The sequence below is a fragment of the Anomaloglossus baeobatrachus genome, chromosome 5 (genome assembly GCF_048569485.1).
Source record: "Anomaloglossus baeobatrachus isolate aAnoBae1 chromosome 5, aAnoBae1.hap1, whole genome shotgun sequence".
NCBI lineage: Eukaryota > Metazoa > Chordata > Amphibia > Anura > Aromobatidae > Anomaloglossus > Anomaloglossus baeobatrachus.
Genome location: NC_134357.1, coordinates 485,549,873 through 485,575,309, shown reverse-complemented (window position 1 = coordinate 485,575,309; position 25,437 = coordinate 485,549,873). Strand labels below are relative to the sequence as shown.

The window sequence follows — 25,437 nt, the reverse complement described above, 5'->3', positions numbered from 1 at the left end:
ACTACACCAATTTCTAAGATACATATTTAGCTCCTTAAGCTGCTGCTGTCTTTCTTGTGACTCTTGTGGCACCGGTAGTATTTCTGAAAACACCACTTTGGAGGTCCTAGACTTCAGCTTCTCTCCCAGTTCCTTGTAATCAGTTTTACAAACCTTCCACCTCCCTCTAAGTTTGTCATTAGTACCAATGTGCACCATGACTGCTGGGTTTTCCCCAGCGCCACCCAGCAATCTGTCTATTCTATCCACAATATGCCGAACCCGAGCACCCGGCAGACAACACACTGTTCGGCATTCACGGTCTCGGCAACAGATGACCCTGTCTGTCCGCCTAATTATAGAGTCCCGTACCACCAACATCTGTCTGGGCTTTGCTGCACTCCTATTTCCCACCTTCCTACAGCAGTTGTTTTCCTGGTTGCTAGAAGCAATGTCCTGCTGTAGTGATCCTAGTCCTGGCCCTGCATCCCCAATATCAGCCAAACAGGCATATTTACTAGGTTGTGCCAGATCAGGGCTAGGCTCCCTGATACTTTTCCCTTTACCCTTTCTTCTAACTGTTACCCAGCTACCTACCTCTGGGTCTTGAACTTCCCCACCTCCACCCTCCTTCATAGCACTGGCCCCAGCCAGAGAAAGCTCAGTGAGCCCTAAACTCCTTTCCATTTTTGCAGTGCTTCTGATTGATGCTGCATATTTAGGTCCATTACCTGGGCTTCCAAATATGTAACATGCTGACATCGAGTGCAGACATATTCACCCTCGATCGGCTGTTCAAGGCATGCATACATCTCACAAGACACACACTTAGTAGCATTGTCCATAGACCACATACTAAATGGGTATAAACAGTACAAATAAAAACAATAGAAAATTACAAAGGTAACACCAAACTATGCTCTTCTGTCAAACTATGATAGTATGTCCAACTATACTATACACTTACATTGCAGCCACACTTAAATTGCAGCCTCACCTGCTCAGAAGCCTCGCTTGGTGTGACTGGAATTTATAATTCACTATTAACAATAATATTTGCTAATATTAATATTATTATTAATATTATTACTACATCTACTACATATTGGGATAGTATCCTCGAGATGGGAATACCCCTTTAAATGCTTGTACTTTTGGCATTTTTGTAAATGTTGCACTTACCTTCTATGTTGCACTATCTCTTGCTGGGTGCAGAATAAGTTAACAAAGAATCATTCTAATGGGAGAGTTTCCAATTTGTTTTTTTCTGATTTTTTTTTTTCTAATTTATAACCAATGTGCCGCGGAATAAAAATCCTGTAAAAGCCAAACAGTGCATCATTTTTAATGATTATTAGCCCAAAATACATGTATTTAGGGAAAAAGAAATGTCCAAAAAGGTGGACAAAATCTTGATCTTGTGGATAAAATGTCTTGGTCCTTTAAAAATATAGAGGCATGGCACTTTACTATTGTCTTAGGTTCTGTGGGCAGAGAGGTTCCCAGCAGTGGTAAAGCACGAACAACATAATTGGATCCGACTGTCAGACCCAGACGCCATTGTTCGTACAATGCCTTTGAGGGCAACTAATATTTTTACTCGGCTTCGGAATGCAAAATGGGCCAATAGTAATTTAAAACATAAAGTGGCACGGAAATGCCCAGGTGCCATAAAGCACTCCCCGGCAGCAGCCTTCACCCTATTCCCAAACCCGGGCATTGACCCGCCTTGACTTGCTGTTAATCCAGAAATGTTTATGAGGAAGTCATGGACAGAAGTAAGCTGAATACATAAGCCTCCATGAGGACGTCAACAAAGAGATTCAGTATCTGCCGCTCTCCGGAGGGCGATTTCCGAGCGAGCAGATTCAGCGTTATGTTCTTCCAATAACAGTTGTACAACAGACAATATTTTTCTACTTGACCCGGTGAGAAATGACACCGGAGAGACGGCTCCATGGCCGGGGCGAAGCCGGGAGGTTATTTCTCATACTTGGTTGTTAGATTTTTTTTTTTTATCGCCTCTCTGTAAGAGATATGAATACGTATATTTCAGCCGCATGCGGCAAGAACAGCATCCAACACGGGCTTATAAAGTGCCTGGAAAATGAATCATCACAAGTGGTGGTCCGGAGACAGTGCCATGCGCAGAGTAGGTTTTAACATCTTGACCCCCAAAACTATTCAAAAAATAAATAGAAAAAAAATCAAAAATTTACCATTTATATTGCGTTTATTCACCCCCCTAAAATAGTTCAATTTCTCCCCCAAAAAATACCCAAATTCATATTAATGAAAATCTTAGATCTTATTTTAGCCGTGGACAGATAATGTTTCCATTTCCCATATCCATATGCAAAGTGTTTTGCCCAAAGCGCCGTTGCCCTGTACTAATTGTATCTGTGTCAGCCGACCTGCAGGGGTTAACGACTATGGTATAGAGAAGGAGCTGCCGGAACGGATTATGTATTCCTGGTATAATAGGCTCCTCTGGGCAAGAATTAATCACGTCAACAGTTCTCCTCAGCGGGGCGTCACACCTGACTGAGGCGGCGGGAGGGTAGCCTTCTTGTTGTGATGGTCCCTGCGGCTGGTAAACACTTGAGGGTTCAACTGCCTCTAGCGGGCGAGGGGTTAAGGAAATTTATAATAACTCAATTCATACAAGTACAATTTCATTTTTTTCCCTTAGAACATGAATGCAGAGTTTGCAGTTTTCTTGAAAAGTTGTAACTTTATCATTGCTATGCCGGCTGACAACCCTCTTGTTTTATTTTATGCTGAATTGGCTCCACCCACTCAGAGTGCAAATGCTTTGGGCTATAAATGTACGAAATATCACTATGTAGCAGTCACTCATCCCTACATGAAGCTAACACTGTTTTATTCTAAATCCAAGGGAGCCAGGAGTGAATTGTGAAAAAAGAAACTACTTTTTTTTTTAAATCTTAGTGAAGTTCCACTTTAAGGAGGACCTGTCACCAGGTTAAAAGTGCCCAGTTTGGGATATTATTTTATTCCCCTGCTCCCCTGAGTATGCCATTTTTTGTTTTTTTCCCACTCCGACATACGGTTCCAAAGATAGGGCCCTTATAATTTAGTACTCATTTTTATGGCCTTTAGCAAGAGGGCATGGCTCAGAGGATTCTCTTGGGGCGGGTCTGTAGACCGGTCAGCCACGCCCTCTTGTAATGACCATAAAAAGACCCATATCTCTGGAACCGTATGGCGGATTTTAAAAATATAAAAAACAGAATATTCAGGGGAGCAGCAGGAATATAAGAAGAGCAAAAAACAGACTACTTGTTACCTGCTGACAGGTCCACTTTGAATTTGGAAAAATCAGCTATGTAAGGGGTACTTCTCACATAGCGAGATCGCTAGTGAGATAGCTGCTGAGTCACGGTTTTTGTGATGCACCAGTGACCTCATTAGCGATCTCGCTGTGTGTGACACTGAGCAGCGATCTGGCCCCTGCTGTGAGATCGCTGCTCGTTACACACAGTGCTGTTTCATTTTTTGGACGTTGCTCTCCCACTGTGAAGCACACATCGCTGTGTTTGACAGCGAGAAAGTAACGATCTGAATGTGCAGGGAGCAGGGAGCCTTTTGCTTGGTTACCCGATATTTACCTTGGTTACTAGCGTCCGCCGCTCTCAGGCTGCCAGTGCCGGCTCCCTGCTCCCTGCACACGTAGCCGGAGTACACACTGGGTAAATAAGCTAAGCGGTTTGCTTATTAACCCGATGTGTACTCTGGCTAGGAGTGCAGGGAGCCAGCGCTAAGCGGTGTGCGCTGGTAAGCAAGGTAAATATCAGGTAACCAAGCACTTGGTTACACGATATTTACCTTAGTTACCAAGCGCAGCATCGCTTCCACGTGTCGCTGCTGGCTGGGGGCTGGTCACTGGTCGCTGGTGAGATCTGCCTGATTGACAGCGAGAAAGTAACGATCTGAATGTGCAGGGAGCAGGGAGCCTTTTGCTTGGTTACCCGATATTTACCTTGGTTACTAGCGTCCGCCGCTCCCAGGCTGCCAGTGCCGGCTCCCTGCTCCCTGCACACGTAGCCGGGGTACACACTGGGTAAATAAGCAAAGCGATTTGCTTATTAACCCGATGTGCACTCTGGCTAGGAGTGCAGGGAGCCAGCGCTAAGCGGTGTGCGCTGGTAAGCAAGGTAAATATCGGGTAACCAAGCACTTGGTTACACGATATTTACCTTAGTTACCAAGCGCAGCATCGCTTCCACGTGTCGCTGCTGGCTGGGGGCTGGTCACTGGTCGCTGGTGAGATCTGCCTGATTGACAGCTCACCAGCGACCATGAAGCGACGCACCAGCGATCCTGACCAGGTCAGATCGCTGGTGAGAACGCTGCAGCGTCGCTAAAGTGTGACGGTACCCTAACTCAAAATTAAGAAACTGTGTGTGACACACTAACAAGGCTTCTACATCAATCTTGATATCTCATATCTATGAGTTTGCATACTATCCAGTTCATTCCAACTGCTTTGAGAAATAGTTATACTTAGATTGATTAATTTGATATGCCACATATTGAGTCATAGGAGACAGAGAAGAGGGGGCTGTCACGAACCACCGGGGGGGGTCACTCAGAAATCCCCCGCGCTGGCTACCAGTACGTCACAATCGGGGGGTAACAAGTGGGGGTCACCCCTCCTTTATACCTCCCGACCGACAGACAGAGCACGTGACGCGCTCTCTAGCGCCCCTCTTATAGTCAGGCCAATTATGGAATTGCCCGACAATAAGCAAGGAGGCCGCTATACTACTTATGCCGATTATTGAAGGGTCCCCGGTGAGAGTAGGGTATATATTCCCCCGACCTCCGCGGGCGGAATATATAAAATCTCCCCGAATCTCACTGGCCTCCCCACAATAATCCTTGGCACAAACTCGCTGCCACCAACCGCTTCACGGTAACTATTAGCCGAACACACAGACGTGGGATTCAAGATCGAGATAACAGAACAGCCCAAGATTAATTATATAATTTAATCAGCCTAAAGCACACTAGAACTACAATATATACAATAGGGAATCTACAGAATATACATAGGTCAGAGTACAGTTACAGATAAAGCATGGTTTACAAACAGGCCTACACAGTTCCAGCAGTTACCTTGTGCGTCTGGCCACAGGGGGGCGCTGTAGACCAGGTTTCTAGGATCCTTCCCACAGATGTTTCCGACACGTGACCCCCGGCGAAAGAACACTGGAAAATGGCCGAAGTAGGGTTATCAACCTGGGCAAATCCAGGTCCCCTCCTACCTTAGTGACCTCAGAGGGAGCACTGCTCCACCCCTGGCTGGAGTTATGGACAATATCCACAACAGGGGATATGGCCATAACTTGGCCTGGGAGCGTCGTAGGCAGACGCCAACGCTCTCATTGTGACAGGTATGAATTTAGCTACAGAACGAGAGGACTCATGACTTGTCTACTAGTTCCCCATTGGCTGATATCACGCCTGGGGTATTTCCCCAGGTCCTGCTCCCATAAAAAGGGTGTGCCAGCATCGTCCGCATGCGGAGACACCATTTTTATGGTTGCCATATTTATCGGAAATATGGCTTGCGAGATATGAACCATATTTTACTGGAGTCGTCCTGTCTGGATACTTCCATAGCCTTGCTAATTAGATAGCAGCCCCTACCACAGGGTCACGGCAGGGAGTCATCCTGTGTCCATTGTTCCCACATCATCTAATCTCCATATCACAGGAGATGGCCATGGGATGTGTTGCTAGGATGTGACACCTTCCAAGATGTTGGACATTGAGAACAAGAAGGGAGGGGGCACTGCCAGGGAGTGATGAGAGCGATTATGACTGGCAATCATAATTCCTCTTCATATCCCAGGATTTGCCTCACACCTCCCCCCTTTTGAGGGCGCTAGGGGGCAGCACACTCCGGTGTTCCCCCGTGCGCCCGTCCGCGACCTCTCCTTGTCGGGACAGCCCGTCTGCGTTACCGTGGTCCCGGCCCCTTTTGTGGCGAATGGTGAAGTTGTATTGCTGGAGCGCAAGGCTCCATCGCAACAATCGCCCGTTCGTCCCAGAGACGGTGTGCAACCAGCTGAGGGGATTGTGGTCCGTCTCCACGATGAAGTGGCGCCCGTATAGATAGGGTTGCAGACGCTGCAGGGCCCACACTATGGCCAGGCACTCCTTTTCCATCGTGGAATAGGCCACTTCCCTTGGTAACAGCTTCCTGCTCAGGTACAAGACTGGGTGCTCTTGGCTCGCAGAGTCCACCTGGCTGAGCACCGCACCGAGGCCGAAGTCACTGGCGTCGGTCTGTACTACAAACGGCCGCGTGAAGTCGGCTGCCTGTAGCACAGGCGGGCTGGACAGGGCGTCCTTTAGGGCCCGGAAGGCTGTCTCGCAGTCCATTGTCCAATCGACTGCAGAGGGCAGCTTCTTCTTGGTGAGGTCTGTCAAGGGCTTTGCCAGGCTACTATAGCATGGAACAAACCTCCTATAGTACCCAGCGGTCCCCAAGAAGGACATCACCTGCTTCTTGGTCCTGGGGGTGGGCCAGGACGCAATGGCCTCCACTTTCTCAGGCTCGGGCTTCAGTGTTCTCCCGCCTACCCGGTGACCGAGGTACTGGACCTCGCTCATGGCCAGCTGACACTTTCCCGGCTTGATGGTCAAACCTGCCTGGTGGATCCGCCTGAGCACCTGTGCTAGATGCTCTAGGTGGTCCTCCCAGGTGGGACTGAAGACGGCAATGTCATCCAGGTACGCGGCCGCGTACCCTTCAAGTCCCGTGAGCAGGGTGTTGACCATCCGCTGGAAAGTGGCAGGGGCATTCCTCATCCCAAATGGCATCACCGTGGACTCGTACAGTCCAAATGGGGTAATAAAGGCAGAGCGTTCCCTGGCCTTGCGAGTCAGGGGGATCTGCCAATATCCCCGGCTCAGATCCATGATGGTCAGGTACTGAGCCCCGGCCAACTGATCGAGCAGGTCATCGATGCGTGGCATTGGGTACGCATCGGCGACCGTGACAGCATTGAGCCCCCTGTAGTCCACGCAGAACCGAGTGGTTCGGTCCTTCTTAGGGACGAGGACTACAGGCGAGGCCCAAGCGCTGTTGGATGCCTGGATCACCCCCAGCTTCAGCATCTCGTCAATCTCCTGGCGCATGTGTTGCTGCACCTCCAGGGAGACCCGATATGCTGAACGCCGGATCGGGGGATGATCCCCAGTGTCCACGTGATGGACAGCCAAGTTAGTCCTTCCGGGCTGGTTGGTAAACAACCCCCGGAAGGGGTGTAGGGTGGCCCACAGCTGGGACCGTTGGTCCTCCAAGAGCTGGTGGCCAACCTCCACATCCTCAATGGATCCGCCTGCCCTAACCTGGGCTAGCATATCCAAGAGGGTTTCCGCTTCTCCCTCCTCGGGCAGGTTGCACACGGGGAGCGCACACGCCTCCCGCTCATGATGTGCCTTCATCATGTTCACATGGAAGGGCTTCCGCCTTCCACGGGCAGGGTCCAGGGTGACCAGGTACGTCACAGGGTTGAGCTGCTGGTACACGAGGTATGGGCCTTCCCAGGCTGCCTGAAGCTTGTCCTGTGGTACGGGGACCAGTACCCACACCTTTTGACCCACTTGGTAGGTCCTCTCACAAGCGTTCTGGTCGTACCAACGCTTCTGATCGGCCTGGGCTTGAGCCATATTGTCGTGTACCAGTTGTGTCAAGGCCTGCATTTTGTCCCGAAAGCGCATGACATACTCGATAACCGACACTCCAGGGATGGCCAAATCCCCTTCCCAAGCCTCTTTCACCAGAGCCAGGGGGCCCCGCACACGTCGCCCGTACAGGAGCTCAAACGGTGAGAATCCTGTTGAGGCCTGTGGAACCTCCCGGTAAGCAAATAACAGGTGTGGGAGATACCGCTCCCAGTCACGCCCATGGGAGTCGACCAACATCTTAAGCATCTGCTTTAAGGTGCCATTAAACCGCTCGCACAGGCCATTAGTCTGTGGATGGTACGGGCTGGCCACCAGATGTCGCACCTGGACTTGCTTACAGAGGGCCTCCATCAGCTGGGACATGAATTGGGTCCCCCGGTCAGTGAGCATTTCCTGGGGAAAACCCACTCGGGAGAAAATCTCCAGCAATGCGGTGGCCACCTTGTCAGCCCGAATGGACGACAAGGCCACTGCTTCTGGGTACCGGGTGGCATAGTCCACTACCGTCAGTATGAAGCGTTTCCCGGAGCTGCTGGGGATGGCCAGCGGGCCGACCAGATCCACAGCCACCCTCCTGAAAGGCTCATCGATGATTGGCAGAGATACCAGTGGGGCTTTGGGGTGTGGCCCCGCCTTCCCCACTCTCTGACAGGTTTCACACGAACGGCAGTAGGCAGCCACATCGGCCCCCATTTTTGGCCAGTAGAAATGCTGGTTTAACCTGGCCTTGGTCTTAGCGATCCCTAGGTGTCCGGCCATCGGAATCTCATGTGCGATCCGCAACAACTCCGTCCGGAACGGATAGGGTACCACCAACTGTCGGTCCCTGGGCCACGCCTCCGGTGAACCCTGCTGGACCGTGACCCGGTACAGCCGTCCTTGGTCCCAGACCACTCGCTCCGGGTCCGAGTCCGAGGGAGGCTGTGCCGCCTGCTCCTTTAGAGCTTTCAGGCTGTCGTCAGCTTCTAACGCCGCCTGAAACCCCTGACTAGATGTGGCCAGAATCGACGAGACTGTCACATCTTCGGTCAGTACCCCGGGACCTGTGTCCTGGCCTCCACCTGACTCGGCTGCCACTTGGTCAGAAGGGGAAGAGCTATCGGACCTCCGGGAGGCCCCTTGGCTTCCAGCACTCCCACTGCGGGTGACAGCGGCCACAGCCGCTGCGACCGTGGGTCGTGCCTGCTCCTCCTCCGTTCCTGACCAAGTCGCCGGTTCAGGCAGACCTACCTGGCTTCCTGACACCCCGGTTGTGCGGGAACCCTGCACCGAGATCTTACCTGGGAGCACTTCCGCTCCGGGACCGGCCCCAATCTCACCTGCCTGTTCCCCCCCTGCAGCAACAGAACCCCGCTGTGAAATCTCTGGGGACCCCACATTTGCTGTGGTAGCCCCCACCCCACACACTGGTCCTCCCCCTGCAGCACCCTGCTCTCTGCTTATCCCTGCAGAGGGCAACAGATCCCAGCTCACAGGCTGATTACTTGTAGAGGCATTGTCACACCTTTCTCTGACCCCCTCCCCTCCTGTCACAGCTGCAGCTGTGTGTGTGTCTATGCAAGCAGAAAAATCAGAGTTCACTCCCTCCTCCCTTACATCATTCATGGAGAACACATTAACATTGTCCGGAGGCCTGTCAGTACTGGCTGAAGGTTCAGCCCTTGGGGGGGGCCCAAACTGGGAGGTTATCTGCCCCAAATCTGTCCCAAGTAGCACGTTTGCGGGGATCCGATCAGTTACCCCCACCTCTCTCACCCCTCGCCCTGCGCCCCAGTCCACATAAATGTCAGCAACAGGCAGCGCCGGGTCAATGCCTCCAATCCCGGAGACAGCGAGGGTTTTTCCAGGTATCAAGTCTTGGGGGGACACCATCTCAGGCCGCACGAGAGTCACCTCCGAGGCGCTGTCTCGCAGTCCTATGGTCACAGACCGGCCGACGGTGACAGGTTGGAAGCTGTCCAGGGACCTACCACCACCCCCACTCACACAATACACCTTGGGCGGCCCTTGGGACGGGGACGGAGCCGGGGCCTTGGGACGCTGAGGGCACATGGCCTTGAAGTGTCCAGGTAGGTTGCACTGATGGCACCGTCTTGGTTCTGCCACGGGCCTGGAGAGGGGAGTTGAGGGGGACACCCCCTGCAGTCTAGGGGCAGGTGGGGCAGTCGCAGAATTCATCTTACCCCCTCTCCAGGTGCTGCTGGTGGCTGCTCTCCTGGCCTCAGGAGCCCGATTGTTGGTGTAGTCATCGGCAAGGGCAGCTGTAGCCGTGGACCCCTTTGGCTTCTGGTCTCGGATGAACTGGCGGAGATCCTCAGGGCAGTTCCACAAGAGTTGCTCCGTGATGAACAAGTCCAGGATCTCCGGTCCGGTGGAAAGCTGCAGGCCTTGGGTCCAGTGGTCGGCAGCTCGGGCAAGTGCCCGCCGGTGGTCAGCCCAGGAGTCCTTTGGTCCCTTTTGCAGGGTCCGGAACTTCTTGCGGTAGGACTCCGGAGTGAGGTTGTACTGTTGGATCAGGGCCCGCTTGATGGTGTCGTAGCCCTGATCTGCCTCAGCAGGCAAGTCCCCAAGGATATCCAGGGCCTTACCCCTTAAACGGGGGGTCAGGTATTTGGCCCACTGATCCTTGTCCAGATGGTGCTGCAAGCAAGTCCGTTCAAAAGCAGTCAAGAAAGAGTCCAAGTCTCCATCCTTCTCCAGCACTGGGAAGTCCTCAACACGGACCTTTGGAAGTTTGGTGTTTTGAAGGTCACATGTGGCTGATGAGGGCCGGAGCTGAGCTAGCTGCAGCTGGTAGTCACGCTCTGCCTGGCGCTCTCGCTCTCGCTCTTCACGCGCTGCCTGCCGCTCCGCAGCCTCACGCGCTGCTTGCCGCTCCGCAGCCTCAGCGTCATGCGCTGCCTGTCGCTCACGCTCGGCCATGAGTATCTCGTAGGTATCCCGGTCTCCAGCCATAAGCCTGGCCAAGGCAGCTTGAAGGAGGGCCTCTGCACCTCTCAGGCCGGAGGGATTGGCAAGTGGTGATCTGCGGCACGCTGCAGAGCCAGGTGATTCACTGTCCATTTCAGAGCGGAGGACTGGCATCTGGCTCGTTGAGGACCCTTGGGCGAGCTCCTCCTCATTTTGTCCAGCAGTGCCAGGTTGTGCGATGTCCTCTGCAGAGCTGTTCTCTGGCGTCGGGCTCCTGGAGGACTCGTGGACAACCTCCTCATCGTCTCTGGCCTGAGCCATTCCTTTGGCTTTGCTCCTGGTGCTCTCAGCCATTGTTGCAGACTTTGGTCACTGACACAGAACTGACACCTGATGCCTCCACACACCTTACAGTATCTGCACTCTGACACTCTAGTGTTGAGCTAGTCTGAAGACCCCAGCAGCCACAGCTGCTGCAGGCAGTCTTTAGTGTCTGGGAGTATGGGTCTCACACTCACACACACTATTATCTCGATCCCACCGCTATGCCACCAATATGTCACGAACCACCGGGGGGGGTCACTCAGAAATCCCCCGCGCTGGCTACCAGTACGTCACAATCGGGGGGTAACAAGTGGGGGTCACCCCTCCTTTATACCTCCCGACCGACAGACAGAGCACGTGACGCGCTCTCTAGCGCCCCTCTTATAGTCAGGCCAATTATGGAATTGCCCGACAATAAGCAAGGAGGCCGCTATACTACTTATGCCGATTATTGAAGGGTCCCCGGTGAGAGTAGGGTATATATTCCCCCGACCTCCGCGGGCGGAATATATAAAATCTCCCCGAATCTCACTGGCCTCCCCACAATAATCCTTGGCACAAACTCGCTGCCACCAACCGCTTCACGGTAACTATTAGCCGAACACACAGACGTGGGATTCAAGATCGAGATAACAGAACAGCCCAAGATTAATTATATAATTGAATCAGCCTAAAGCACACTAGAACTACAATATATACAATAGGGAATCTACAGAATATACATAGGTCAGAGTACAGTTACAGATAAAGCATGGTTTACAAACAGGCCTACACAGTTCCAGCAGTTACCTTGTGCGTCTGGCCACAGGGGGGCGCTGTAGACCAGGTTTCTAGGATCCTTCCCACAGATGTTTCCGACACGTGACCCCCGGCGAAAGAACACTGGAAAATGGCCGAAGTAGGGTTATCAACCTGGGCAAATCCAGGTCCCCTCCTACCTTAGTGACCTCAGAGGGAGCACTGCTCCACCCCTGGCTGGAGTTATGGACAATATCCACAACAGGGGATATGGCCATAACTTGGCCTGGGAGCGTCGTAGGCAGACGCCAACGCTCTCATTGTGACAGGTATGAATTTAGCTACAGAACGAGAGGACTCATGACTTGTCTACTAGTTCCCCATTGGCTGATATCACGCCTGGGGTATTTCCCCAGGTCCTGCTCCCATAAAAAGGGTGTGCCAGCATCGTCCGCATGCGGAGACACCATTTTTATGGTTGCCATATTTATCGGAAATATGGCTTGCGAGATATGAACCATATTTTACTGGAGTCGTCCTGTCTGGATACTTCCATAGCCTTGCTAATTAGATAGCAGCCCCTACCACAGGGTCACGGCAGGGAGTCATCCTGTGTCCATTGTTCCGACATCATCTAATCTCCATATCACAGGAGATGGCCATGGGATGTGTTGCTAGGATGTGACACCTTCCAAGATGTTGGACATTGAGAACAAGAAGGGAGGGGGCACTGCCAGGGAGTGATGAGAGCGATTATGACTGGCAATCATAATTCCTCTTCATATCCCAGGATTTGCCTCACAGGGGCCCAATAGCAAAAATGAAAGTGGCACCCCCTATTTTGTTGATCCCTCCACAGCTCTTTTTCTCAACCAATATTGAAGAGAAGGATGCAGTGATAACTAGTTTGCGACCAATTTGTGACAAAGAACTGGCTCCCTTTTGTGAACAAGAGCAGCTGGCACCCCAATGACAGCCACGTGCAGTTTCTAAATGACTTTAGGATGGGGTCATTGGGGGAAAATGATGGTGTTGGGTTGCCAATTGATTGAAAAAAATAACCACCTAGCTTGAAAAATGCTGTTTTATTGACTGCAGGAGGGTGGAATAGCAACCATGTTGGATCGTGGTGGTTTTACCATAAGTAGGTGGTCACCTGTTCCCTTTTTCGTTTTCATGTTTTTTAATCAAAGCTGTGAAACAACATACCATTGCAACAGGAGTCCTGTACAGTTTGCTGTACCTGTTCTTCCCACCTGCCGGTAACTGACTTCAAACATGGCAAACAGGATACATCGAATGCCTACACCACACAAGGGCTTTAATTAGTCTCCTGTTATCCATGATGCATTGCGTCCAGCCATGGATCCTGGTTCCGAAAAAGACGAGATAGATGAACTATGGAAAACAATGTTTGTTAAATCTCCAAAGATTTAGAAACATCTAGTTTACGAAACAGACTATGGCTGATGATTGACAGCAAACTGCGTAACTTGTAAATCTTGGACTCCCAGCTATCATGTCTGTCACGGCTGTCTCTTGGAATTTGAGACTTGTGATAGATTCAAGGCTTGAAAGCCATTGCCATGCTCACCCCTGTAGTTAAATGTAGTTTCCTTTCCTTTGGGGTGGAGAGGGTAAGGCTGGGGCCACACGGGGATCTACTGCGATCCTCGCATGACACTCGGCTCTCGCTGGCAGCACAGCGGGGGCAGAGTGTCATGCGAGTGTCATTGCGACTGAGGTCCGATCGTGCAATCGTACCACAGCTGCGGGGGGGAGGCGGCACTGCGGAGGAGAGGGAGGCATTTATCTCCCTCTCTCCTCCATTGCCAGCTATTGCCATTCTTGCCCTACACTCGCAGTACACCGGTGTAATGCGAGTGCACTGCGATTTTTCTCTCGCCCCATAGACGTGAATGGGTGCGAGAGAATCTAGGATCGCATTACAGTCGCAGCATGCTGCGATTGTTTTCTCAGTCCAATTAGGGCTGAGAAAATAATTGCTCATCTGTGCTGGCACATAGGCTAATATTGGTCCGAGTGGAATGCGATAAAACATTTTACGATTTTCATGCCGTGTGTCTTAGGCTAAGTTCACATTTCCGTTGTTTTGTATCAGTCACATGCGTCGCTTGACGCATGTGACTGATGCGCTGTACAACGCTGTACAACGGATGACAAAGAACAGAATTCTTTGTCGGATTCCGTTGTGTGCGGGGGGCGGAGTTCGGGGGGGGGGAGGGGGGGAGCCGAGCACTGAGGACGTCAGTGCCGCAGGGACTGCAGGACAGGTGAGTGAGTGAGAGTGTGTGTGTGTGTGTGTGTGTGTATACACACATGCTGAATGCGGGAGGGGGCGGAGCCGAGCGGGGGGCGGGGCCAGGCGCTGAGGATGTCAGTGGAAGTGCTGCGGTCTGCATGGCTGGGGACAGGTGAGTGTATGTGTGAGTGAGTGTGTGTATGTGCATGTATGTATGTATGTATGTGTGTGTGTGCACATGCAAAGTGCGGGACGGGGCGGAGCCGAGCGGGGGGCGGAGCCGAGCGGGGGGCGGGGCCAGGCGCTGAGGATGTCAGTGGAAGTGCTGCGGTCTGCATGGCTGGGGACAGGTGAGTGTATGTGTGAGTGAGTGTGTGTATGTGCATGTATGTATGTATGTATGTATGTGTGTGTGTGCACATGCAAAGTGCGGGAGGGGGCGAAGCCGAGAGGGGGGCGGAGCCGAGTGGGGGGCGGGGCCAGACGAGGGTGTCAGTGGCAGTGCTTGTCTGCATGGCTGGGGACAGGTGTGTGTGTGTACATACATGTGCGGATTGCGGGAGGGGGCGGGGCCGAGCGGGGGGGCGGGGCCAGACGAGGGTGTCAGTGGCAGTGCTTGTCTGCATGGCTGGGGACAGGTGTGTGTGTACATACATGTGCGGAGTGCGGGAGGGGGCGGGGCCGAGCGGGGAAGTGTCGGCCTCCCTGCACACGTAACCAGCCTAAATATCGGGTAACAGCAAAGCACCCGATGTTTACCTTGGTTACCCGATATTTACCTTGGTTACGGGCCTACACCGCTTAGCGCTGGCTCCTTGCACCGTAACCAGGGTAAATATCGGGTAACCAACCAAAGCTGGTGACGTGTGCAGGGAGCCAGAGAGCATGCGCAGCGAAATCCGACGGATCGCGCTGCTCAAAAAACGTTACATGCTGCGTTCCACGACTGATCAGTCGGGCGGAGGGTGCAACGCAGCATCATCAGTCACAATCCGCTGCTCATACAAGTCTATGGGAGCAGCGGAATCCGCTAAACGGATTCCGTTGTTTACAAGAGCAGCGGACTGTGACTGATAGATTTTAGCGGAAATGTGAACTTAGCCTTAGGCTTTAATGTCAGTATTCCTTACCAGCAAGAATTCTCATTACCATCCCAAGTGTTTCCAGTTTGGACCACTCCCAGTCCCTATATTACCCTCTGCACCCAGTAGATGGTAATATTTATTCACTCTCATTTGGATGCTTGGGCTGGAATTGGAAGTAGGTGGTGGAACCCTCTCTGGAAGTTGCCACGTAGGCTGCAGTCTTGGTGCTGACTGCAGCAGTCTGTTGATGTGTTTCCCCTGTCTGTCTTACTTTCCCTTCTGTGTTGTTTTAGTGCAGCATTGGAGATAGCGTCCGTTATCTGTCCACTCACTAGCCAGGACTATTGTAGGGTCACTCGGGGCTTCAGGTTCCTACTCAGCAACAAGTGAGGAACTTGTATAGGGACTGGCTAGGAGTGCAGGTTACAGTTGCTGGTAAGTGGAGGAGGTGTCCATCTTCCTTCTCACTAGCGCTAGGGCCCATCGTTGTTAAAGTGTACCCGGTGTACCCCCTGTGTTGTGTTGTGTGTCACTTTGTGCACCATATTTCCCCGTAACATTCGTGATAATGTCATTTTAGCACACTTGTGTCTTCTTTTGGCCCTCTTAGTTATCAAGTCCCAATTGCGAGTGCTGTCTCTGTATCTCCCTCCAAAATAAGTAAAACAAGCTTTGTGATCTTTATGTTTAGAAAATGAAAGACTTAAAAAAAAAATCCAAATGATGCCCCTTTCTTCTGCATACCAACATACTGTATGTCTTTTATAATATTGCCCAAAAAGTACTGATGGTCACAGGACAGATGTGTCCAATATATGGTATTTGTGCCAACTCTCCTACAATGTCTGGAGAAAGATGGGGTCATCTAAGCTCTTCAAAGAGTTGACAAATCTCTTGGGTGCCACCAAAGCCCTCCTAAAACCTCCTAGAAAGCAAGTACTTACTGAAGGATCCCCCTATGTGCCATCCTAGTGCAACGTCAAGCCATCCTGGGGAATGGAAATGTCAAACTAATTAGAATAATTACCTAGTAAGGAAATCTATTCCTTGAGTATCTATTGAAGGACCTGTCAGAAGCCCAGCTGATCATATGTGGAATATGCAAACCTCAAGCACATGTTCCTCCTGTCGTAGTTGAACCCTTGGCCACACAGCTGTCTTCTTCGGATTCTGCAGACTTTTCGTCATCTCCAGTGAATGAGCGCTCTGTACATCATTTATGTACATCTTGCACCTGATGTTCATCTGTTAGAGACTCCGAGTTATCTTCACCACATTGTGCCGAATGTTCAATTACCGTAAATCTTTTTTTAATTGAGGATAAAAAATACAACTGATTGGTTTATGTCATAAAAAATTAACCTTTTGGATACTGCCGGAAGGGATTAAAGAAACCATCTGATGGAAGGGGAGCTCGTATTTTTTAAAACGATGTGCCAAAAGGCGGTATTTAATCACACCCGAGGTCATCGTGCGGAGCTAGGAGGTGGGACTGAGCTAGGATGCAGCCAGCGAAAACTCTGCGCCGATGAGGAATTAATAAGGCAGCTGTGCTAACGAGCATCGTTAATGATCATGTTGTTAAAGGGAAATACTTTTCATGTTTTTAATTACAATAATTACAGAGTTAGTAACGAGCTTTCTGTCATAGTCAAGTGTACAATTAGTTTAGTTTGTTGGTTTATCAGGAGGTTTAAAAAAAAGCTTCCATATTATTAAGTTTCTTCTGACTTCTTGTCTTCTCAGACTGTGAAACTTACAAGAAAGGAAGTGAAATGTGGGAAAGTTTGAGTCCTGCCCTTCTTAGCTGAGTTTTGGAGCATCAAGCAACAGAATTGCATCTCTAGGCTCAACATTAGTCAGGCTTTTTCTTTCCTACTTGAGAATGGAGGCCGTAGAAGATTCTAGATCTTAGAGATGAACTGTTGGTACAGAAACATTCGAGCACCATCATGCAACCAACCAACTAATTTTAGATCTTTCCATCTACAAATATTTTGCATTGTTTTATTGGAGAAATATCTGGCAATGGCTTACTCACTCTTTTTCTTTGACCCTAACCTCTATAGAGTTTATATGTTAATTGTCAGATGAAACCTTCAGTGTTCAGGTATATTAATTCTTGGACATCTAAGATGCTCACCTACATTAATGTTTTTGGTTGGATGTTCAGTCACTATCTGCCTGACTATTGAAGCCTAAAACCACAGAGTGTGTACCAAGTTTAGAAGTTACCCATAGCATAGGGGATAACTTCCTGTTTGCTGGAGATCCGATCACTGAAACCAAGAATGTGGCTTGAGGAGCGAAGGCGGAGCATGCACACCTCTGCTCCATTTATGCTCAATAGGACTGGCGGAGGTAGCTAAGCGCTGCTCTTGGCTCATCTTCAACACTTCCATTAAGAATGAATGGAGTAGATTAATTCAGACAGGGTTCTTCAGAGCCTCATTCTTAGAATCAGTAGTGATCCCAGAGGTCAGATTTCTAGCAATCAGAAAGTTTATATATAGATAAGGATAATTTCCATGAACATTAAAGCTTATGTTTCCAAGGACTATCTCCAGCACCTTAGGACTAGTACTTGGGTCCTCTTCTCTCACATCAGCATAAACGTCCTTTCATCTACACGAGTGTTCCCCAACTCCAGTCCTCAAGAAGCACCAACAGTGCATGTTTTCAGGATTTCCTTAGTATTGTTCAGGTGTTGAAATCATCATCTGTGTAGATGATTAAATTATCAATTGTGGAATACTAAGTAAATCCTGAAAACATGCACTGTTGGTGACTCTTGATGACTGGAGCTGGGGACCACTGACTTGGACCCTGACATACTAAAGGGCTCTGGCTTGGTGTCTCTCACACAGTAGATTCCAGTAAGATTTAGGACTGTAAGCCAGGCGTGTTTTAGCCCTTCAGAGCAGTTAGACCTCCATTGTAGTTTCTACTGCCCGACAGACATCTTCTAAACCCCTCTATGGGACCTAATTTAAGCATTCCTTGGGTTTGAGCACACAACCGTCACCCACACTGGGTCCCCATCAATCTAATGATAGCGCAGCCCTCTTACACGTGACGTCACAACACTATCAATATCAATCCAGACCACTGATGGTCAATTGAGAACGCATGGTCTACTCGCTAGTCTCCAATAGTGACATTTCAACTGGTGACCCATCTACAACTCTTCTCACAGGTTTCTCTATCAAATCTCTTGACCACTAGTTCGCCACTTCCAATCCAGCCACTTTTTACTTATCCTCCACCTTACACACTGGCAGACACAGACAGAAATGGGCCTCTGTGCTGGTACAATATATGGGCACTTTACAGACCAATAGCTCATCATAATGTACAATCCCACCTGTTTAGAGGTGGAAATGGGCTCCCTTACCTCTTGTGCCCCAGGTAAGACTGCAAAGGTTAAAGCAAAAATATGTACACCCCTGACCTTATCGCAGATTAACCAGCAGCTCCTCCAGCACCGGCCCATTACAGGGAAGTGCATCACTGTGACCAGGTTTAGTCACCCTTCCTCGGTCTTCCAGTCCTCTTTTATTGTCCCCAGAAGTCTTAACACAAGACACACATAAATTCAGTCGTAGCCACAATTCTGCTGCAACCTCCTGTAACCGGCGTCCCCCTCTCGCCTGATGCTGGAGAAATGTCTAAATCGGGTAAAATCAGCTGTTCAAAGCAGGTTCCAAAGGAGGTGGACATATTTAGAAAAGGTTTATTAACACTAATCTAAGCAGCACATATTTAATGACTTTCCAATGTTCATGCTACATACGAGTTACATCTAATAAAACAATTACATATTAGCTATCACTTACCATGTGTTTCTGCCAGAGCCTAGGGAGTTATCATACATATTCATCATTCCCATTCCCTATATTTAGATCTCAGCTCCACCATGTAATTAACGCAGTGTGGGAGGATTGAAGCTCTATCACTCATTTACACCAGAAAGTAATGAGTAACTAATGATTCTGTCACCATTAATTAACATGATCTGACTCAAGTGCACACGGAGATTACCTGTATGTATGGTGCACGCACCCGCGTAATATATGGCGGTGTGCGGATAAGAAATAACGTGTAATAGTGTTATCAAAATCAGCATCTAAATCACTGAGTGCAATGGGAAGGACGATTAGCAGATGAAAGCAGACGAATGTATCAGCCGAAGGGACATCCTTCCCTTACGCGAAGCTGGCAATTGAGAGAAAAATCCCTCATTACAAAGGATCTGATATGTGACACCTCTCCAAAGCATCAACACTGTATAGGAGCAGATCACGGATGTTTTTTTGGATCCCATATATACTTTAAGGACTATGATATCGATGACTGATCCTTAAGCAGTCACTAATATCAGGTCAGTGGGAATCCCAACAATCAGCCGACACCAGTTCCCATGGCCTCCTTAAGTACACAGTTCCGTGTATTGTGCAGTGACCATTGCTACTACAGTATGAGCTAAGCTGCAGTACCAAAAATATTGTTATGCCATAGATAGGTCCAGCTACTTTATCCGATTACCCTTTTCTGTTCATCGATCAGTGTAGTGTATACTTGAGCAAAAAGATTTACAGGACCATGGTCCAACGTCCAGTTTGGTACTGCAGCAGAAGTCCTTAGACAGTACTCGAATGGCAATATCCTGTGTGATTACTAAGCCTTGTTCAGCATCATGACGTACTTCACAATGGTATCGCAGAGGCCTAGTAATCACAAGAGGCGCTTAGGATGCTGATATTTGAGGAAGCCTGCATTGCTCTGATCCAGCTTCCACGGGGTCCAAACCCTGACACCAGGCGAGGGTCCCACAAATCTTTCTGGTGAACTCTACCATAGTGTACATCGTAGATATCAGCTGTGAATTATTTACGAACTTAACTTCTGACATACAGCTGTATAGGCGTACAGTGACATATATCACCATAGGTTCCCTTTCTTAGATCCAACATGTAGTATACATTTTTGCAAGATTCCTTTGTATATAATGGTGTTGCCAATAGCAGAGAAATCCAGGTACCAGGGCAATAGACATCCTCCTTTTGGTATCTTTATTTGCACAGAAAAATGACAACGTTTCGGCCATGCAGAGCCTTTATCAAGTGATATAAAATAGATATGCAATATTTCTTTTTCTATGGCTTGATAAAGGCATTATCATAATTCTGCACTAATAAACTTACCAAAAAGAGGATGTCGGGTGCCTTGGTTCCTGGATTTCACTGTATTGTGGCAACTTTGTGGAGAGTTGCACCAAGTGTGCACAGACAACAGAAAGGTGCACAAAACTAGTCTATTGCAGATGTTGACATGACTCCGGAAAGTCTGACTAAAGGCCTTACTATTAACCAACCGACCGTCCCCCACCCACCAGGGTTCTTACCTAAGACAAATACAAAGACTGCATGACGTTGGATATAAAATACCACAGCAGCCCTGTTTATTAATACCAAAACATAAACAATATGCAAACATTTCAAAACATCCATTGAAGAACACCCGAAAGGAGGGTGGGTAAATGAAGGTTGACAAAACCGTTCAATGCAACATCGGCTCCACCACACCGGCCCGAGGGCGCCTAGCCAAATGTTGCCCACCCCATGTCCCGCTGAGACTCAACCCAGCAAGGACCCATATCACCAATTACTTGCACCACCAGGGGTAACCCGCTTCTGCACTGGGTTCCCCCCTCTCTTCTGTGCAAATCCCCACCTTCAGATACCCCCCTCCTTTCCTATGCTGCTGAGATTAAATCACAAGCGTCCTCTTCTTCCACGTCAGTTGCCGAGACTACCACCATTACAATTCAGGACGCCGTTCAGGTAATAATGGCCACCCCCCCACCCCTGATATGATATATATACAACCCGCTAAGTGCCACCGCTCAACCAATCAAAATGCCCCCAGGTCCCAACTGACCCCAAAGGTCCGCCTAAGATTTTCCTGCACAAACTGCACTTTCAACTTAACCCTTTAATGACCCTATGGCCTGGCATCCCTCCTAGTCATGCTGCACTCCCTTGAGACCTTTTGGGGCAGCGGTACGGGCTGTTCTATAGCAGTTCTACTATGTTACCTAAACCTGCCCAAGGTATGTCAAATGGGTACTTCTGCATCTGGTTAGCGGGGTCCTACGGACATGTTTGGTGTTTGCCCCCAAAAAATACAAAATATAGACACAAATACAGTGTGGATAGTCCCAATGCAAGGAAATAGACTTGTTGTCATGCTTTTGTCATGTAATGTAATGTGAATTATGTCATGCGTCAATGTGGAAGTAATGTGTCGTGAATTGTGCTATTTAGAAGTGTTGTATATGTTATGTATATGTTATGCTGATAATAGGGTCAGACATAATTAAACGTTGGCAGTAGTCCATGGGGAGAGTGGCTATTATGCAGGGTAAGTGATGGTTTTCTGGTGGAACATCAGATAGGGCCCAGCGTGTAACTAGAGCAGACATAAGGTCTAGTTTGTCTACAAGGTTGCATAACGTGGGTGTCCCTGGAGCAAGAGGAGACTGGAACCAGAGCTAGTGTGATCCAGAGTGTAAAATGAGAAAGAGGTGACCGGAGCAAAGAGTGATCCAATAGAGTAGGATCAGCGAACTGAACAAGTGACAGAGTGAGACGAGTCTTCAAATAGGACACTCAGCAGTATGACCACGAGTAGCTTACAAATTCTTAAAGACAAAATAGAATACAAAATGAGCCGAAATAAGTGCCACAGTGAGGTGTCTCTGAAGCATAAGAAGGCCATTGCCTTCTAGTCTAGTTTGGCAATATTGGCATTATACTTTTAAGAGTGAGAAGACACTGCACTGTGATGCTCAGTTGAGTGGTGGTGAAACAAACAAGACTAGTAAGGATTAGGACAGGAACAGCTAAGATGGAAGGAATGGAGGTACTGTTGGTAGGGATACTTCTTGTTTATAAAGAAATGTACAAAAAAACATATGCCGCCATCTCCTGTAAACAGGTGCTATGAAGTTATTGTTAAGTAAAAAACTGTTTTAAAACAACTGGCTACCCCAAGCCATTGGCAACATATGGCCGTCATGGGCGTACAGCCCTCATGACACAAGGCCACACACCTAGCCAGGAATCCATCTTTCGTGTAGTGTGCCGGGGTGCGAGGACAACTGCTCTGCACCATGCCACACCTACATGTGTGGGCAAGTGTCTAGGTCCGGTAATGGTTTTTGTGTACAGTGATTGATAAGAACTAAAATATGTATAATGCTTTTGATTATCCCCTTTTTTTTCAGACATGGGGAACTTTGAAGATGGGGATACCTCCCTTGCCGTATCTCATGGGGATGCAGCGGTGATCACTGCCCCCAGCATTTCCAGCTTCCCCCAGCCTCAGGTGACTTGGTTTAGAGATGGAAGGAAGATCCCTCCCAGTAACCGCATGTAAGTGTATGAAAGATGGTGTGAAATTTAGGTTATCTAGCACTGATGTTCTATTGCCTAAACGTGAGCTTAACATGGGGTTCATTGGACTGTCAACCAGATGTATAGTGCAGGTAAGGGGGAGAGCACAAGATGCAATAGCTTACTCATAGCATTAAACGATGCCGTCCGTTGGTCAATGGGGAGAGAAATCCAACATATACATAGCCATCTGCATCTATCTTCCACCGCTTCCAACTTAAAGGGATTGTCCATTTCTTTGATAGTTCTCCACTTGTAAATGACTTTAATAATTCTGAAAACTGCACCTTTGGCCTGATATCACACCCCAAGTCATAGCCCAGGAAGCTCCATTTCCAAAGTAATTCTGGCGCTACAGAGTTCTACCTGGCAAGGATGGTTTGAAGGGGGTTGGCTGTAGTCTTGGTTCATTTCTGTCTTAACCCTAAAAATGATGGAGAAGAGGGTAGTGATCTGAATCAGCAAGCCAGACTCCTTCATGAAGTCACTGACACAGAAAGATAGAAGAAGGTATGTCAGAGCAGCAAAGAAAGTGGCCCACCCAGGACAACATCGGTTATGTCTCTGGACAACCACTTTTAAGGTATGTTCAAATTGGATTTTTTTTTCCAGGAGCTTTTAAGCAGAAAGTCTCCAACTCTCGAATCAAGATTCCAAAAACTCATGAAAAAACTCAGTGCGAAAACACCCTTTGACGTTTGGTGAAAATACTCTTTGGTGAAAACACTCTTAGGCGTTTGTTGAAACCACCCTTTGGCATTTGGTGAAAATACTCTTTGATGAAAACACCCTTTGGCGTTTGGTGAAAATACTCTTTGGTGAAAACACCCATTGGCGTTTGGTAAAAATACTCTTTGGTGAAAACACTCTTAGGCGTTTGTTGAAAACACCCTTTGGCGTTTGGTGAAAATACACTTTGGTGCAAATTGTCCCTCCAATGAGGAAGGAGACAAACTCTAGCGCCACCTATTAGAAGTAGCAATCCTAAAAGTCAAATGTGGCTTTTTAAAAAAGCCTTTTCATAAGAATTAGAATTTATTTGCCAGATCAGAATCCCAATTTGAAGACAGTGTTTCGGGGTGCTTGCCCCTCGACAGTGCAAAGTGTGGGTATCTGATCTGGCTTTTGAGAAGCTATGTGGGGACCATGGGGAAGACTATTCTCCTTATGGAGACCTGACAAACCAGTCTGGCTGTCAGAAAGGGGACTTATAGCTGCAATGCCCCTCTGGGAATTATTTAAATTGTCCCTCCAGTGAGGAAGGAGACAAACTCTAGCACTACCTATTGGAAGTAGCAAGCCTAAAAGTCAAATGTGGCTTTTTAAACAAGCCTTTTCATAAGACTTAGGATTTATTCGCCAGATCAGAATCCCAATTTGCAGACATGGTGTTTCGGGGTGATTGCCCCTCGTCAGTGCAGAGGGGCATTGCAGCTATAAGTCCCCTTACTGACAGCCAGACTGATTTGTCAGGTCTCCATAAGGAGAATAGTCTTCTGCGTGGTCCCCACATAGCTTCTCAAAAGCCAGATCAGATACCCACACTTTGCACTGACTAGGGGTAATCACCCTAAAACACTGTGTCTGCAAATTGGGATTCTGATCTGGCAAATAAATCCTAAGGCGGGCTTTGCACGTTGCGACATCGGTAACAATGTGTTACCAATGCTGCAGCGATAGTCCCGCCCCCGTCGCAAGTGCGATATCTAGTGAAAGCTGCCGTAGCGATTATTATCGCTACGGCAGCTTCACATGCACTTACCTGCCGTGCGACGTCCCTCTGGCCGGGACCCGCCTCCTTCCTTAGGGGGGCGGGTTGTGCGGCGTCACAGCGATGTCACACGGCAGGCGGCCAATTGAAGCGGAGGGGCGGAGATGAGCAGGATGTAAACATCCCGCCCACCTCCGTCCTTCTCATTGCAGCCGGAGGCAGGTAAGGTGAAGTTCCTCGCTCCTGCGGCTTCACACACAGCGATGTGTGCTGCCGCAGGAGCGAGGAACAACATCGTACCGTCGCTGCACCGGCATTATGGAAATGTCGGAGGCTGCAGCGATGATACGATAATGACGCTTTTGCGCTCGTTCATCGTATCAAAAAGGTTTTACACGTTGCGATATCGACTGCAATGCCGGATGTGCGTCACTTTCGATTTGACCCCATCGACATTGCACGTACAATGTCGCAACGTGCAAAGCCGCCCTTAGTCTTATGAAAAGGCTTGTTTAAAAAGCCACATTTGACTTTTAGGATTGCTACTTCCAATACGTGACGCTAGAGTTTGTCTCCTTCCTCACTGGAGGGACAATTTGAATAATTCCCAGAGGGGCATTGCAGCTATAAGTTCCCTTACTGACAGCGAGACTGGTTTTTCAGGTCTCCATAAGGAGAATAGACTACACTTTGGTGAAAACACCCTTTGGCGTTTGGTGAAAATATTCTTTGGTGAAAACACCCTTTGGCATTTGGTGAAAATCCTCTTTGGTGAAAAACCCTTTGGCGTTTGGTGAAAATATTCTTTGGCGTTTGGTGAAAATATTCTTTGGTGAAAACACCCTTTGGAAGTAATTGGTAACCATGAACCAATGTGATTGCTAAAGTTAATGTAATACGGACTTTGATTTTGCAGGTGTGTAGGAATTTAATTTTTAGGGTCTTTGCCTCTTTAATTGATATAGACTGTAGTAATAAAGCGCATTTCCAGAATCCCATTACGAGCTAGTCGCACACACAGTATCTTTGGCTCAGAAACACCTGTCTTGCGCTGAATCATCCAGGAATTTAGAAGTACTAATGAACCAGTGGCATATTCTGCCTTATCTACCTAATTGCAGAGAATTATTATCCAGATGATCTGGCAGCTGATCCCATGTGAGCGGGGCTGAGCGGGGAGATATCTACAGGGACTGGTGCCAGAAAAGCTGAGTGGAAAGGGTGTCGGGTCATTGAGCGAGGAGA

At 48.9% G+C, this 25,437-nt stretch overlaps 1 protein-coding gene across 2 annotated transcripts in view; it reads left to right on the top strand.

Annotated features, from left to right (window-relative positions):
- The window catches only part of SDK2 (sidekick cell adhesion molecule 2), a 794,004-nt gene that overhangs the window by 628,276 nt on the left and 140,291 nt on the right, over nucleotides 1-25,437 (top strand). For both annotated transcript variants that reach the window (XM_075350684.1, XM_075350683.1), the window contains exon 4: nucleotides 22,313-22,460. In XM_075350684.1, the coding sequence (XP_075206799.1) occupies nucleotides 22,313-22,460 (148 nt within the window). The remainder of the gene's footprint in view (nucleotides 1-22,312; nucleotides 22,461-25,437) is intronic.